This window comes from Eptesicus fuscus, chromosome 6 (assembly GCF_027574615.1).
Source record: "Eptesicus fuscus isolate TK198812 chromosome 6, DD_ASM_mEF_20220401, whole genome shotgun sequence".
NCBI lineage: Eukaryota > Metazoa > Chordata > Mammalia > Chiroptera > Vespertilionidae > Eptesicus > Eptesicus fuscus.
In genome coordinates, this window is record NC_072478.1 from 73,011,346 (window position 1) to 73,025,992 (window position 14,647).

The window sequence follows — 14,647 nt, forward strand, 5'->3', positions numbered from 1 at the left end:
GAGAAGCAGACACAGATAGTAAAACTATGAAGAAAAGCAAAGAAATGACTCCCACAAATCATTAGAATATGGTTACCACCAAGGTACGTGACCCAGAAGGGGCTCACAGGGGGATCCTGAGGTGTGAGTTTGAAAATTATCTGGGTGGTGGTGGCATGGGTGCTTGTGTTTACTACCTTCATATTTTTAAACTGTACATCTGTGAGTCATGAACAATTTTGTGTATATATCTCAAAATTTAAAAATAAACAGCATCACAGTTATGGACATACATGACCTCTATGCTCTCTGGGAGACCAAGAGAGATGATTTCCCTCAGTTTCCAGAAAGGACACTGAAGCTTGGAGGAGATGGAAGTGTTGACACCAGATCTAGTACTCAAGGTCAGGGTTTTGCCACTAAAGTACTTATTACCCAGATTCTGCTTCCACAGAGGAGAGGCATAGGAAATAGTGAACTTGATAAAAGCTCCCAAGTCTTAAAAAATACTCCAAATAAGGCTCTTTAAGGCTTCTGGCAGGGACATTTTATTTTTTTTGGTTAAAGCCACATTAATAGAAATGCATAAAAACAAACTGTAAACAAGGTGTCAGAACTTTGGTTCACTGAAACATCTCACACCTAAAGCATCTGAGGTACAAAGGCACCGTGCGAGGCGCCAGGCAGCCTGACTCTGCTGCAGCCGCTCTGAGCCGAGATGGAACAGGCTGACCAGAAAGGCTGGGGACCGAGGTCACCCAGGACCTTCCCCTATCCTCTTGGTCTGCTCCAGACAAACATTCACTTCTCCAAAGACCTGCCGGACAGGGGCTGGAACATACAAAGGTGTTTGTCACGTTGAACTTGAAGACAAAAGGCTGTGGGACCAGGAAGAGGACGGGCAGAAAAGGATGTCTGTCAGTCAACTTCTGTTGATCCACATGGCCTCAAGAACTCCTGTCCTCGTTCATGGAACCACTTATTGGAAACTGTGAACAGATAAAAACTATGTTACAATCCTGTTGGTTAGAGCAGCCCCCCAAATTAATGGCTCCTTCAGGATGAATCCTACACTGATGAATCCTACAGTGGACCCGCGATTCAGATGTATGACATGGTCTTAGGTCTCAAGTTACTCAGGAGCTAGTGAGGAAGACATATGTATAAACAGATCATTGTACAAAAGTCTGTCAGTGACAGAAGTTACATGTAAGGTTGCCATAGAAACAGAGCCAAAGGGCATCTAACCATAGGAGGGAAGAAGAGACCACAGGGCTGGGCATGAAGCTGAACAGGAGTTACCCAGGGAAGAAATGGACAGACCATGATGGTTCCTATATCAAGAGGGTCCAGGAAGTGAGAACAGGCTGAGAAAGACAGCAAGGCATGAATCACCCTGGTGTGTGATAAGGACCCCAGCCAAGGTGATATTATTGGAAATTGGTGGGTAGGAACTGAGAGGTAGGAGAAGAGGGAGAGGAAGCCTGTCAAGATGATGGAGGGCCTGGGAATAAATCTCAGGAGCTGTGTGCCAGCAGATCCCATATGGGTGCTGTGGGTACCCAAGTGGTCAGCTAAAGCTGTGTCTCAAATTCGCATGAACCATGATTTCATTCCTCAACACAGTCTCTTTCACAATGAATACAACAAAAATTTATTCCTGTGCACTACAGAATTCGTAGAGCATTTTAAATATGTTAACGTAAGGTAATACAGGTACTTGTTTAAAAGAATCAAATTGTTGCTCAGTTATGGCATGTAAATATTGTGGCTCAGTGGTTGAGCATTGACCTATGAACCAGGAGGTCATGGTTCGATCCCTAGTCAGGACACATGCCCAGGTTGCAAACTCAATTCCCAGTAGGGGGCGTGCAGGAGGCAACCGATCAATGATTCTCTCTCATCATTGATGTTTTCTCTTTCTCTCCCTCTGAAATCGGTAAAAATATATTTTTTAAAAAATCAAATTGTCTACAAAGCTTATAATTATAAACAGCAATCTTCTTCCTACCCCTTCCCACTACCAATCGCCCCTTCCATTAGACATTCAACTTCTTCATTTGTCTTCTGATATTTATCCTCATTTTTCTAAATAACATGTTTATAGTGCTATTTCTTGACTTTCGATTTTAGAATTCTTTTATATTACCTCTAAAACACATACTTATTACTTCCTATATACTTAATATAATTAAATCACAGATTTTAGTTACATTAATATTCAGTATTTACATTGTTATGGCATGTAAATATTGCTCACACATGAGCCACCTAATAGATTATACTTATATTTCCTTTCTTGTACAACTTTTTTTCTCCCCCTGGTCAGCAACTGCCTCGATTTTCATTTTCATTTGCTCAATTTTCTGTGAACCTATCACTATTTATCTCCAAAACTCCCCAGGAAGGCTATAAACTCATCTCTTTCTGATCGCTTCCTGTTACACGCTGGTTCAAGCCTCTCCATGGCTCACCACAGCTGCTTGCTCAAGCTCCAGCCTCTGCAGTTTGGTCCCAGCCTCCAGCCTCATCTCTTGGTCCCTGTGCCATAGGCCTCCCCTTATCCAAGTGACAAAGGAAGCCAGTTCCCACGCCTGTGGTGCTGATTTTAGCCTGTGCCTTGCTCCGCATGCCTTGCTTGCCTGGGACACCCCTTCCCCTCTTTGATTCCAGTTGTCCCCCGAGAGCCCCCTCTCAACCCTTGCCAGAGTCCATCGCTCTGGTGAGCCATCCTGGACCTCTGAGGCTTGTCTAGCTATTCTTTCTCAGGGCCCCCTCGGCTCTCTTGGCATCTCTGAGAGTGGCTTCAGATAGTTGTCTTGGCACATACCCAGCTGAATGGTTGGGTGGGACTATCAGTTAGCAGGATAAAAAAAATTTTTTTTAAAACACCCTTGCTCCTGCTTCTGCCCAAGACATGCCTTGTATTGTAAGTTCCACTAATATACTCTTGATATAATGGCGGGGGAGGGGGGGAGGACTTTAAAAGGAGGACAGTATGGCTTTGTGAAAATCTGGCAGCAGTTGTCTCCCAGCTCAGAGTCTAAGGACGACCACTAAAGCCCGCCGAGGCCACCAAGGCCAGCACCACTCCTGAAGCCACGCACCCCACTTGCAGCCCACAAGCACGGGGCAAGCAGCGTGTCTCGTTCGGTAGTCACCTTCCCCACTCCGCAAGAGGTTGTACCAGAATACTGCTGTGCCCTGGGAAAAAGAAACAGCCTATCAGACACCATCCTTAGAGACTGGGCTGGAGAACCTGACTCTGAGCACCCCACAGCCCCCCGCCCCACCCCCCCACCCCCGCCCCGAGCAGAAACACCCTCTCTTTCCCGTGCACAGGGGGACAGGGCTCTGGGCCTCCAATGAGAGAGAAAAGTTCCCCAGAAAGCACCTACCCTTCCAGGGGGGTGTGGGGGTGAATGCCTGCAAACCTACCTGCCCCTAAGGGACCTCCCTCCCTATCCCTTCTCCCCAGATGGAAGCTGAGGCCACAAAATCAGAGTTTAGGCAAGAAGGGGCTAAGGCCCCTCCCAGTGGGAGTCAAGCAGGCCAAGGAACGGGACTGGGGAACATAAAGCCGGCCTCAACATCAGAGCCACAAGAACCAGAACTTACCTTCTTAGGCCAAATGGCAGCCCCCAGATCAGGAAAGACGGTGGCACCACCAGCTTCTACATCGCTCATCTGGGAATACAAGGCATAGAGCTTGGCCCTCCTACCCAAGGATTTCAGAGCAACGGAGTCACAAAGGACATGACAAGGTGTGCAGATCAGCCTCCTCTAGACACGAGCAACAAGCCTTGGAGGCTCTGCTCCACGGCCAGCCCTTCAGCTCAGAAAAGCTTTTCCCTCAACCCTGCTTACTCTGTATGGTTCATCAGGCCAGTCTCAATGCCAAGGACACGCAAGAGCTGTAGGGGAGTCTCACATCCCAGCTGTCCTCAGAGGGTAACAATCTAAATCTCAGAAAATGCCTGCCTGATCTCCATCCCTTGCATCCCCATTAGGCCTGGGCCTTGCCTAAGCCACTATACCCATGAGCTCCCCTGACCAGGAGCTCCCTGATGCTTCCAACACCATCTGTGGCCCGCACTGTGGCCTCTGGCTCTAAAACTTGCTCTAGTTAGACACGCACCTTCCCCGGGCCACTGGGTGGGAAGGTAGGGCACTGTCTCTCCAGAGGCCCTGCTTTCTCCCATGGTGAGACCGCAAACTAACCAGAACACAAATTTCATGGAAGGGAGGCTACACTCATGCCCACAAAGTGTGCCTCGACTCACGCCCAAAGCACCACTTCTTTCTCGTCTGGCTCTCTCACTTCAAGTTTTTGCCTGTAATGTAATAGCATTTGCAGCTAATAAATATTTCCACAGGACACATACCAGACAGACTGAAGGGCACTCAACAGACAGGGGAAATGAATAACATGAAAACCCCTTATGGTAACAGCCCTGGGGATCAAATACAGACTCTTTTCTAGAACCCAGAGGCCCTGTCAGTCTCACCAGCCTCTCCCTCTAGCCACTGTCAATTCATGCCTCCAAGCCACCAGCCTTTTCCTATTTTTCCAACATCCCACGCTCCTTCCCTCTTCCAGGTCTCCACACACTCTCTCCTTTGCCAGAAACCAAGTTCCACCAACTATTTTCCACTCAACCTTCAAGTCTCAATATTGACATGTTACTTCCCAAGGGAGGCCTTCTCTGAGCACCAACCCTGAGCTACTGTCTTCAAAGCACTTGTCACCATGGCAACGAAACAATTACCTCTCCTCTGTTTAAAGTAAGCCTTGTATTATTAGACCGTCAGCCTTACAAGAGAGACCACACTTGTCCTGCTCACCAGCGTGTTCATGGCAGTCCCCAGCACATAAAAGCCACACAATAACAACTTAAATGAGAAACCAGAGGGAAATATGGACACAGGCATCTGTCTCTGAATTTCTTGACAGCTTCTATGCCTCTTTAAGGCCAGCCCTCTCAGCAGAGGGGGCAGGAAACTGTTGCTCTTGTGAGGAAAACCCAATGGCCTGAGGCTGGAGTGCAAGTAGCCTGCGGGAGACAGGACACCAAGTTTGGGGAAACAAAGGCAGCTTTCATCTAAGCACTTCACAGCTACTTCCTCACTCTGCTGCCAAGGGGAGAACTTTTGGGGGCACCCACCCCAAAATTCCAGTCTAGCACTGGGCCCATCAAAAAGGAGCCAGGGCCCTAGCCAGTTTGGCTCAGTGGATAGAGCGTTGACCTACAGATCAAAGGGTCCTGGGCTCGATTCCGGTCAAGGGCACATATACCTTGGTTGCAGGCTCCTCGCTGGCCTGGGCCCTGGCCCTGGTTGGAGCTCATGCAGGAGGCAACCAATCAATGTGTTTCTCTCACATCTATGTTTCTCTCTGTCTTTCCCTCTCTCTTCCACTCTCTCTAAAAATCAATAGAAAAATATACTCAGGTGAGGATTAACAAACCAAAAAAAAAAAAAAAGCCAGGGATGTGAAGGTCCTGGGGGTCAGGGGGGTGCCCATAGATGGAAACAAAGGCCAACGCTGTACTCCAGCCAAGAAGGGCCGAGCCACTGAGCAACGCTGGTGGTATCAGCCCTGACAGGAGTGGATATTAAGAGCTTTTTGGACCCAGACTCCTCTTAAGGCTCACACACCACACACATCATACTCACGTAGTTTAAGAATGTGGCCACACGGTTCCCCGTCCCTAAATGCTTGAAAACATCGTGCTCATCGTTCTATAAAATTAAGTGAGAGTAAACAGGCGGGCCTGGACCCGATACTTACATAGTTAAGAAACGTCGCTAACCTATTCCCCTCTGTTTTGAGGCCGCTGTCAAAAGGTCGCTGCAACAAACAACAACTTTCACCCAAGTTTGCAACTGACTTCACCCCGCCCCTATCCCCCCACACTGGGGCCAAAAGGGTCGGGGAAGGTAATAAGTGTGCGTTCCACCCATCAGCCTGGACCATGGGCCAAGGCTGCCGGTAAACCCTGGGAGGGCACGGGGTGGGGGGCAGGATCAGCTTTCACAGAGACCTAGTGAGGTCCTCGGCCGGACAGTCAGGGCAGGGAATGACAGGGATGGGCGGGAAGAACACCCCCCACATCCCAGGGGAAGCAGCCAGGGCTTCTGCAGGCCCCTGGTTCCAGACTTGGGCTTCTCCAGTAACAAAGAATTGGCCCTGGTGAGGCGGGGGGGGCGGGTGCGGAGGGAGCCTGATGGGGAGGCTGAAGTGCTTCTACAAGCTCCAGCCTTCTCAAACCAGCTGGAACAGGTCCCTCTGGAAGCACCGGTGATTTGGGCCTTACCCTAGAGAAGTCAAAGTGTGGCTCGTACTGTCCTCCCATTCCGTAATTAGCAACCTGGTGGGAAATAACAACGTTGGACCTCAACAGCAACGTGAACAGCCCAAAGCAGCCCATGTCCCCAGGGGTACTATCTTCCCAGGTAACAACTAGAACCACCTGAACCCCCAAAACCAGAACCCACAAGACCAGCCTCTCTAAGGTAGAAGGCAACTATGCCCGGCCAGCACAGCCAGAGCAAAGGCTGCAAACATGTCTACCGCTAGAGGGAGAGTAAGGCTGCAGCACAAATGTGGTTTCCCAAACAGAACATGGGCCACCGGCGTGTGGCCACTGTGGAGAAGCTCCTGCCCTGCAGGGACACGCAGATGGCAGCAGAGGGAGCCCTTGAGACAGGCCCCGGCCCAAGCCCTGTTTGGGAGATAATGAAAAGGTAATTCAGAGGAAAGCCAACAACAAACTCAAGATTGGGATTTCTTCTTTTTAACACTAGTTTGGGAGCTTCTCAGTGCCTGGCACTGCTCCTGCCACGTCGGTCACCATGCCCATGGAGGGAGGAATTCCTCCATCGGGCAGCTGTCCACTGCATGGAGTACTTTGCCTCCAAGTGAAGCAGCAGGTCGTGGGCGGCCGGCTGCAGGTGGCCAGAGCTGCTGCCGGACCTCGGTGGCCCCTGCAGGAGCTTGGGCCTGGAACAGAACCTGAGCCACCTCGCTGCAGCAACCACCAGGTGTCATTACTGGGATTGGAAACAGTAAATGCCTTTGTGAATAGTTTCTCAGCACAATGTAAGTCCTACATCACAACAGTTATTTTAGCTTCAGGAGATATGCTCATCATGAAAGCTGATCAATCAAGTGGCACCACCAAAGTCCATCTGGGAACACTTGGCTACTGTGTCTTACCGAAACCCGAAAACCCTGTGGGCTCAGTTATTGGTTCTCAGAAAATGGGTACTTTTAGTGTATTCTTCTCGGCGATTTCAACCGTCAGGTGAAAAATGCTGCACAGTTAGCAACAACGGAGGGCCTTAGACCTGGGGGAGGGCCGGGAGGGTAGACTTTACAAGAGAGAATCCTCCTTTTGGAGCATAAACAATATCTGCCTAATGGAATGAAGTGCAGAATTTGGGCAGCATGATTTTCGGTCTCCACAAAAACAAAAACTTTGATATGAAGAATCAGGGGATGAAAAAATGCTGTCATCCACTGCGTCAGCCTTCAAGCTCCCCATACCCTAAACACCTAGCAATCCTGTTGTTGGTGCAGGAGGCTGAGTCAACAGGGGGCCCGAAGGCTAGAGGTGCCTCTAAGGAGGGAAATGCTAGAGCAGTTGATGAAGTGACATGACAGTACACATGCTTTTTCTGTGGGTCCACTCTCGTCGAGAACTTAAGAGAAAATTTTAAACATGACTGTGATCACCGCGCCACTGCATGCGGGGAAATTCCATCTCGCTTGTCGCTGGAGCTGAGGGGCAGGACTGTATTTCCCAGCACTTGCACTTGTTGGGTGGAGTGCTTACATGTTCGCATCCCAGGGAGTGAGAGAAGCCGCATGGCTTTGGCTGGCTTATCTTTTAACAGTTGGGGAACCACATGTGATCATGGTGCTGCAGCTATTGTACCTACACTATCTAATACTGTTCCCAAAGAGAGCAAGTGTCATGGAAACTTCTGGATGTGCAGCAATCAGATTCACGGTCTGGGCAAACTCCGGTCACCAGACTCATACCTTTAATAACAAGCAACTGCACATCAAAACTGATTTCTGTGAGGAGGTAGTCTTTTGAACCTTTAGAGAGTTAGTCATTTGAAAGATCAGGGTTTTTATGATGCAGAGATCAGAGTGAAGACAAAAAAAAAAAAAAAAGTTAGAGCCCAGCAGGCATGGCTCAGTGGTTGAACATCAACTTATGAACCAGGAGGTCACGGTTCAATTCCCGGTCAGGGCACATGCCTGGGTTGCAGGCTCAATTCTCAGTGTGGGGTGTACAGGAGGCAGCCGATCAAGGATTCTCTCTCATCACTGATGTTTCTGTCTCTCTCTCCCTCTCCCTTCCTTTCTGAAATCAATTTTTTTTTTAAAGTTAGAAATCCCTTTTTTGGTGAGGCTGAGACATTCAGTTAGAAGTGTCTTCAATCTCAGAGAATTCTAGCAGTGTAGCCTCTCTTCCTCCATCTGGCCCTCATCCAATTCACAACAAACCTCAATAGCAAACACTCAACTACGGCTGAAAAAATGTCGACAAGTAGCAGGGGAACCAGCTCCTTTCGAGAAGCCTGCAGCATTCCACAGGGACCCTGCTGTGCATTTATCACACTGCAAGTGGTCCCCGTGGAGTAAGCACTTAGCGACAGATGCTGAAGCCCGGGTTCCTGTCCCCCAGACCATGTAGGATCAAAGCTTGCAACACTGCTGGCTGGCAAAGGAAATGCCAAGACAGCACTAAAAAACAAAGCAAACAAACATGGCGCCTGGCCCTGGCTGGGCGGCTCAGTTGGTGGTGTCGCCCTGTACACCAAAAGGCTGACCGTTCCATTCCTGGTCAGAGCACATGTCCAGGCTGTGGGTTCGGTCCCCAGTCAGAATGTTTACGGGAGGCACTGATGGATGTTTCTCTTTCACATTGATTTCTCTCCCCTCTCCTTTCCTCTCTCTCTAAAATCAATAAAAATATATATATTTTTTAAAACTGTGGTTGATTTCATACATATCCATGAAGATGACCTTCAAATTTGTTTTTCTAATTGCAGAGAGAGAGAGAAAGAGAGAGAAAGAGAGAGAAAGAGAGAGAGAGAGAGAGAGAGAGAGAGAGAGAGAGAGAGAGAGAATGAATTTGCTTGGGTGTGTCCAGGCACAAGTTCAGAGAATCTTTTCCAAGTAATCTTCAGTTAAATATTCTAATAAGCTCCCTGACTGATCAGACCCAAATGCCAAGCCTACAGGTGAAGAGTGAGATCCTTAAACATGTAGAAACTCTGGCCAAACAGATCCAGGAGATTCGAAAAAAATGCCAGTGAAATTTCTCTGACAGTGTCTCAGGCCATCACTATACAACAGAACCCACAAGTTCCGATGTTCAGAAGATGGCCAGTGCTGACTTGAACTCAATAGACTGAGGTTTCATTATTAGGAGCTTCACCCAAAACTTTCCAGCAAAGTGCTGCCACGTGTCTTCACCATCACCTCTGCGATGGGCAGGGGGCCAGGCTCCACAGCGGGCACTTAGAGAAAGGCACTCCACCTTCACCAGCCAGCTGGTCCAGGCCGCTCACTTCTATCAATATACCACAGAGCACTCTACCTCCAAGAACCTTTGACCGGGACTCAGCCCCATGCCCTCCGAAGGTATTTATAGCTCTCTTAGAGGTGTCCCTGGAACAACTCAGGGTTTCAGCTTCTTGTATTCAAGAAGACATGAATGGGCCTGCCAGGCCCACCACTGACCTCTAGCTCCTAGTCACATAGAAGACAATCGACATTTGCTGAATGTTAACCGTTGAATGCTGCAGGCATGCTTAATTCTGGCTTCCCAATGTGACGTCACTCCATAGTCACAGCATTATGCAGTCATGCCGTTTATTGGACAGGCCTCCCTCAGCCTGGCCCTGGGCACCTTGGGAGCCCATGTATCCAGGAATACCCCTGCCCAATCCCAGGTCCCAGGGACCAGCCATACCTGCAACAATTCTGCAGTCTTTACTGTTAGCCCTGTGATGTGCTGCATCCGACGGTTCACTCGAGCCACAACGGGATCATCGTCCTCCTCCAGCCAGGAGCTAAGGAAAAGACGGCGAGAAAGAGAGGAAGGGAAGCCAGGCTTGGATGAGGTCCTGCACTCTCTCCCCAGAGGCAGCGTGGGTGAGGGCTCTAAGCGGGGGAGGTAGGACAGGTAGGACAAGCCAAGCCACCCTCCCTCAAGGAATCCCTGGGTAGGGCCTGGGAGGCCCTGGAGTTGGGGCTTGAACAGTCACCTGCCCCATCACCTCTGCTGACCTTTTGGAAACCCTGTAGCTGGCAACAGTGAGGACGCCTGTCTTGGGATCACGAACAGTGGCTCGTGCAAGCTGGAAGGCAGAAAGAGAGGACAGACTTATCCTTCTTTGCCTTGAGTGTTTTCCTCGAGAGACTGGGACCAGATCTGCCCGTCAGGCCAGTGAGGGAAGAAGCTCTGCAGGCAATGGCTCTAGCCGAGGCCCCATGATCCTGCAAGCCAGGCCAGTGAAGTCGTCTGGAGCACCCACCTTTCTGCTCTGCTGTCAGACCCTGGCCACTGACCTGATCCGTCCCCACCCACCCTTGTTTTCACTCAGGTTGGTGCCGTCTGCAGAGTTATGCCTATGGAGTCGGCTTGTCCATCCATCCATCTTCCCAGACAGCCCCCTTTCTCACCAGGCCCACGTACCACCCCTGCCTGAGCACAGCCTGTGCATGGCTGCTCCTGCCATTCAAATTGTGGCAGCGGCCCTGCGTCTCAACCTGCTCCTCTCAACCTGGTCAAGCCCACAGTCCTGCTGAGCCTCAGTGGCCTCCTCTGCCAAGAAACCGACCTAAACAGCCTCCTGCTGCCGCCGCTCACACTGCCTCCCGCTGCTGCAGAAGCACATAAGGAGGCACGGATTCCACTCCCTTAGGTAAAGTCTCAAAAGGTCAGATGATAGAATTGGGACATAAGTGAACTGCTGCCTGAAAGCCAGCCACCTCACATACACACGTACACTTCACATACACGCACAGCCCTCACCTACCTCATCTCTCCCCAGTCTCCATAGGCAGGTGCAGCGATACACTCCAGGAAGGACCTGCTGCCCACAGCCAGCCCCCAGTGCTTCAGCTGAAGACTGTCCTAATGAACTCACATGGGTGAGACCACAGACCCAGACATCCCACCCCAACTTCCCCTCAATCTCAATAAACACCTCATGAGTGCCTACTCCGTGCTTGGCACTATGCTGGGTAACTAACACGTGGCCCCTGCCCTCAGACAACTCAGTCAAGCGAGGAAGGCAGAAAACTAGCTGGGTAATTGCAGCACGGCATGGGAAGAGCTGGGAGGGGGCATGCTTAATGTCAATGGGAGCCCAGTCTGCAGGGTCAAGAATGGTGTCCTGCAGGAGGGCATCATGTAGCTGAGACTTGAAGGGTAAGCAGGAGTTAGCCAAGTGGGGGAGCATTACAGGAAGAGGGAAGGAACGGCAATGCAGAGGGCCAGGGATGAAATGGGTGTGGCACTATGTCTGTGGGTTATAAGTTAGACATAAGAGAATAGGCTAAAGAGGCAAGTGTGTGTGGAGGAGTGGGGGTCAGGGGGGGGGGGGACTGGGTCTAGATGTGACCTTGTGGCAAATAACAAACAGGGACAGCTTTCATACAGGGTAGGGACACTCACAGCCTGAATGTAAGAAGTATCCCTGTGGACACCTCGTGCAAAGTTGAGTAAGGAGGAACCAGAGTGGGAACAAGGAGGCCAGTGGGGAAGTCAAGGCAGAAGTGAGGGCAAGAGATGCTGGTAGTCTGGGCAGGGGTAGCAGAAGGGATGAAGAGGAGCAGATGGGCCAGAGTGGTCAGGAGGTGCGATCAACCAACCTGGACGCTCTGCTGCCCTAGCGTGTTCTGGTAAGACGGCCAGTGCACCCGGGCGGGGGCTTCCCTGAGCGCCTGCCTACGGCTCCTCCCTGATGACAACTGTGGGGGCAGCCAGACCCCATCCAAGCATCGGAGCCTCCCTGCTGGCCTGACACCCACAGGAGACCTGACAGCTGTGCTCTGCTCCCCAGGACAGACAGGGCTATTTTGACAACAGACTGGGGACTCCCAGGCAGCTGCCAAGCATTCCCCACAGGCCAAGTGAAGCTCGTCGGCCCCACTTCAAAGCCGGCATAGCATCTGTCCCTCACAGGCTCCGGAAAAGGAGCGGTCAGCATGTGTGGCTCTTCACATGGCTTCTGTTCAAAGACAAGTTTTCTCAACATCCCCTCCACGGCCCCCGCCTGCCACACACGTGCATGCGTGCACCCCGTCACACACACACACACACACACACAGAAGTGTTTCACTGCCTGGGTCTAAGGAACATGTGAGGAATTTCTCAGGAGATTCTGACACAGCAGTGGCGCTCTCACCCGGCAACTTCCTTGGAGGGCTTTGGAGCTGATGCGGAGAGTGCCAAGGAAGGTTGAGGGGGGAGGTCCTGGTCCCCCTTCTCCACACATACTGGCTGGAACCTCCCTCGGCCACATCAATGATACAACTGACGGTAGTACCCCAAGTCAAGGTCACTCCAAGATGAGGTCCAGGGCGCAGGGCAGGAACCTAGGCTTCCTCTTGGCCACTACAATCCTATTAGGAGCAGAGCAATAGCGGGGCCAGCTAAGTCCTCCCCGCTCATCACCAGTGACAGGGGAGCGGTGGGGATATGGCAGCAAGCAGTTCTCCTTGAAAGATGTCAAATGGAAGCAAATCTTTCATGAACTAGAAATAGGAAAGTAACTTTATCGTATGATGACACATATACAAAACTAATAGCCAAGTGCATACTTTACAGTAAAATACCAGAAGAATTCCCAGTTAATTACAAGACAAGGATGCCTCTTATTTCAATGCTCCACAAGTTCTGGGCAGCTCACTAAGGCATTAAAAACAAAAGAACTATAAATATTAAGAAGACAAAATTTTTCTAAGTTGCAGGTGATACGACTATCTGAACAACCCAAGAGAATCAGCTGAAGACCAAAAGAGGAATGAGGAGTAAGTTCAGTGACAAGCTGTGACCTGCACAAGTCTCAGTTTCCGCGTGGGGAAGAGGAACATAAGGACACAGCCTGCTTAGCAGACCTAAGCACTGAGGACAGGGCGTGTCACACTCAAGAACTCGATCAATATTAGCTATTACTATGAAATATACTTTACAATCAACAGTTTACCATATCATCGCAAACTAATATATAACAATGCAACCAGTAAAAATATAACAATGAAGAAACAAAGTGAAGTTACAGTAACAAGAAAACTACCTAGGAGTAGACGTAAGAAGAAATATGCAGGGCTTGATGAAGACAGCGGTAAGAGATATGAATCAATGAGGACACCCAGAAGGCTCTTGGATGAGAAGACTCACTATTGTAACAATGATCACTCTTCTCCTGTGCAGTCCCGATATCAGGAGCTCCACAGGACCCCGCCGGGCAGCACCTCCTAAAATCTCACCCACACACACCAGCTCCAACAGGTAAGCGGACACTCCTCACCGTGCGCCTGCCCTGGCCCCTGTGTGCGCTTCTATCCTAGCAGCTGTGCTCTGCTCAGCTGACCTGGCTGTCCACATCGGTTCCTCAGTCTCCTTCCCCACTGGACCCACAAGGTCACGCTGAGTCTGCAGCACCTCAGCACCCGCACAGCGGACTCATGCTGGACACCGGCCAAGGCCAGCTGGGTAAGCGACAAACTGCCCCACGGTGCCAGGAATGAGTGACCCAAGAAGGACCTGCAGAGACACCTACTTTGGGTTTTGCGATGTCCTTGATCCTCTGGATTTCCTCGTCAGACATGACGTCGTAGTACCTGACGATGTGCGGGCTGTCCCACTCGTCCTCCTCTTTGAAGGGGGCGATGAGCAGCTGTGGCGTCTTATTGCCATCGTGGTACCTACAGAAAAGCCTCTTCTGCCTCTTGGGTGTCTGGGGAGCACAGAGCAACAGCCCCGAGCTGAGTGAGTCCTAAAGCCTGCTCCAGGCTGGCTGGCTGCAGACACTGGTCTCACGCCCTGTGTCCAGCAGCGGCTCCCTCCCACCCACCAGAGAAGAAAGCAAAACCCCTCAGCTTGATGGGGATAAAATGATACCCCAAACATCAGGCAATGTTTCTTCTTTCCCAAGTTCTATGGCACAGGGTGACCCCTGACCTTTTTCACAGAGGTGTGAGTCGGTGTAAAGGGCTGGGGCATGGGGAGCCTTTCTAGGAGGAAGGGCCAGTGGGAGCGAGGCACTCAGGCCTGGAAAAGGCCCAGACTGCCCACACCTGAGCCTCCCTAAGGAAGCACCGGGATCCCAGGGCTCTAAGGCCAGTGATACCCGACACCAAATTCTAGCAACTGCCGAGTTCCAGCAACTGTCCCGTCTCTACTACAGAGACCAGGACTTCCCTTGGGGCCTGAGCAACGTCCACATTCAGGGTTTACTTCCCAACAGGAACTGGGCATGTTGGGGTGGGGAGGGAAGCTCAGTAATAACTTAGAGGATTGAAAATCTGCCTGAGATATGAGGGAGAAAGTCTCCTGTCCTGTATCTCAAAGAACGTCCACACGTCACCCTCAGCAGATACTACAAAGAACTAGGGAAGATGCCAAAAAATAAC

The 14,647-nt window shown here is 50.6% G+C and overlaps 1 protein-coding gene across 9 annotated transcripts in view; it reads right to left on the reverse strand.

Moving 5' to 3' along the window:
• Positions 1-511: 511 nt before the first annotated feature.
• Positions 512-14,647, reverse strand: part of P4HA2 (prolyl 4-hydroxylase subunit alpha 2) — a 34,257-nt gene continuing 20,121 nt past the window's right edge. For 7 of the 9 annotated variants that reach the window (XM_054717804.1, XM_054717808.1, XM_054717807.1 and 4 more), the window contains 8 exons: positions 13,795-13,971; positions 10,292-10,362; positions 9,975-10,074; positions 6,297-6,350; positions 5,656-5,721; positions 3,598-3,666; positions 3,087-3,183; positions 512-968 (listed from right to left, as the gene is read on the reverse strand). In XM_054717804.1, the coding sequence (XP_054573779.1) occupies positions 898-968; positions 3,087-3,183; positions 3,598-3,666; positions 5,656-5,721; positions 6,297-6,350; positions 9,975-10,074; positions 10,292-10,362; positions 13,795-13,971 (705 nt within the window). In that variant the 3' untranslated portion in view covers positions 512-897. Of the gene's footprint in view, positions 969-3,086; positions 3,184-3,597; positions 3,667-5,655; positions 5,722-5,770; positions 5,831-6,296; positions 6,351-9,974; positions 10,075-10,291; positions 10,363-13,794; positions 13,972-14,647 lie in introns of all 9 variants that reach the window. The other 2 variants (XM_054717811.1, XM_054717810.1) reach the window with 2 other exon arrangements.